Below are 2348 nucleotides of genomic sequence, written 5' to 3'. Positions count from 1 at the left end.
AAGTCCTGCCTGCTCAGCAAAGGTGAATTCAAGGTGGAACAGGCTGTGGTGGGACTGCTGCAATACACAAGGGAAGGAGAAGTGCTCCTTGCAGAGGAGACCAAGGGTAGAAGAGTGGGCTGTGCTATCACCATGACTTAGGTGCACGTGACTTCAAGTTGAAAGCAGGTAACTGTGGAGGACCTCTAAAAATTGATAGAAACCTTACAGCCTTAGTTAAGGTGAAAAGTCATCATCAGAAGTCTGTATTGCTCTCCTGGACGCCTGGACTGTGATTTTGGAAGGTGTGGGTGCATTTTTTATGTGCAGAGACGAGCTGAATTTCAAAGCAAGAATGTTTTCAAAGTGGGGGAGTCCTTTACATCATGGCAGAGTTGTGATGACAGAGGACATTGAAGTCTAACATCTTAATGGATTGTGTAATTTAACAAAATTTAAATAAAACACACACAAAAAAAAAAAAGAAAAGCCCATGCACCACCACCCCATTCTCTGGCTGTAGTATACTGTGACATTTAAAAGAAACATTATTTTTTCTCTGCTGTCATTTTCTGTAGAGCATTTGTGGGTACTATGTTTAAGTTTCCTTTTTTTTTTTTCTTACTTAGAAAGTGGACCTGTTCAGTCTGGGTATAATATTCTTTGAAATGTCTTACCATCCCATGAGTACTGCCTCAGAAAGGATCTTTGTTCTTGGTCAGTTAAGACTGGTAAGCACATAGATATAAAAGATTCTAATTCTGCATGTCATACAGTCTAAGATAAGTAAAACAACACAAAACATAGCATAAAAGTTTCACAGGAAGTACTTAAAAAAAGCATATAAAATATATAATAAGTGAAGGATAAAATTGGAACTGCTATCAATATTCCCTTAATGCACTGTGGATTCCCTAGGGGTATTTCCATCAGTCAGTGTTCTATCTGTGAAATTAATTTTTATAACGAAAAACATTAGAGGTGTAAATGTCAGATGAAGAAGACATCATGGCTTTAGCACACCTTGGTTAACACCTGATGGGTCTCTCTCAGGAACCAGTTGATATTTGTAGCTATCACACATTTGCCAGTTGGTAAATGCTTGTGATTATGGATTATACCTTCATTGTACAAACATCACAAAAACATTTCTGTGACGTTCATTTTCTTTTTAGCTCTTCAAACTGAATTTGCCAGGTGGATGTTTTTCTGGTTTATTTTTTATTTTCCCCCTAGACAATAAAAATGCATAGTTTTTCTGTTTTAAAACATAGAATTTAAAAATAAAACTAGCCTGAGCAAGCTGGACTACCTGTTATAATTCAAATGTGGGTTTTGTGTCTGTTTCTGTTTTTTATAGCCTACTATTGTATTTCCTAAAGACTTTGATGAAGTCAAGCATGCAAAGCAGGTAATTTTGAAGACATTTTAACTATAAGGTATTCCCTGTCAAGAAATATTAATTACCATTTTCCCCACTTAATTTTGAAGTAAGTCTCTGCCAAGTTCTTACTACATGACATTAGAACAAAATAAGAGAAAAAAAAAAAATCTGAAAATATATAGTAAGTTGACATGGAAATGCTCTTACCCTCAGTTCCCTGAGCACAGTCATAAAGCAGTGCAGAGTTCACTGGCATGCATTTTAAGCTCTGAGGGACAGTTTTGACTTTTCTGGCTCAGACAAATGGCAGCTATATTGTTTAACTCTTAAAGGTTTGAAATCAATTTATGTCACAGGACAGAAAAAGATGTGCAAGCTAAATTGACTCCTCAGTTTGAAAAGAGCTGCTAAGAGCTGTTCTGAGTGCTTCCACAGCAGAGAAAGGAAATTATAAGGAGCAGTGTAGTCTTTTCTGGACCATCTAGGTAACTTTTTTTCCTTGTGGTAGTGGACTCCTTTGACCATTAGCATTATACACTTATGAAACAGCAATCTGCCACTTACTAGAACCATAAAAATGTTCCCATCTCGTGCACTTGAGTCAAGTATGTCAAGAAGATTCCTTTAATATCTGTAACTCTCAATTCTTTGTTGTTACATTTGTGATTCTGCTTTCTCTTAATTTTGTTGATAAAGAGATGACAGAGCCAGTTTATCATAGAACAACAAAGGATACTATGTGTTTTGTCATCCCAGGAGTCACATTTCTAGTAACTGTTGTGGTGTAGTAAATTTTTATTCACATAACAATAAAATATATATAGAATTTAATAAGCAAAGAATATCCGCCCCAAAGGTTCTTCTCCTGCTTTTGTCCCCTGTAGAGTCCTTTTTTTATTAATGTGATATGACTAACAAGTTTGTAAATACTGCTAATTCTAAAATTTTCCTAAGCTAAAAAACCCTGTTGATTTGATTTGTAGAG

At 35.8% G+C, this 2348-nt stretch overlaps 1 protein-coding gene across 1 annotated transcript in view; it reads left to right on the top strand.

Annotated features, from left to right (window-relative positions):
• LOC103772464 (eukaryotic translation initiation factor 2-alpha kinase 4-like) overlaps positions 1–2348 on the top strand; it is a gene marked incomplete at both ends in the record, with an annotated part of 21002 nt that overhangs the window by 15096 nt on the left and 3558 nt on the right. The window contains 2 exons of the mRNA XM_008939796.1: positions 609–710; positions 1340–1409. Of these exons, the coding sequence (XP_008938044.1) occupies positions 609–710; positions 1340–1409 (172 nt within the window). The remainder of the gene's footprint in view (positions 1–608; positions 711–1339; positions 1410–2348) is intronic.

This window comes from Merops nubicus, unplaced genomic scaffold, assembly GCF_000691845.1.
Source record: "Merops nubicus isolate BGI_N331 unplaced genomic scaffold, ASM69184v1 scaffold37254, whole genome shotgun sequence".
NCBI lineage: Eukaryota > Metazoa > Chordata > Aves > Coraciiformes > Meropidae > Merops > Merops nubicus.
Note: the sequence above shows the minus strand (reverse complement) of the source record. Positions and strands in the feature narration are given on the sequence as shown.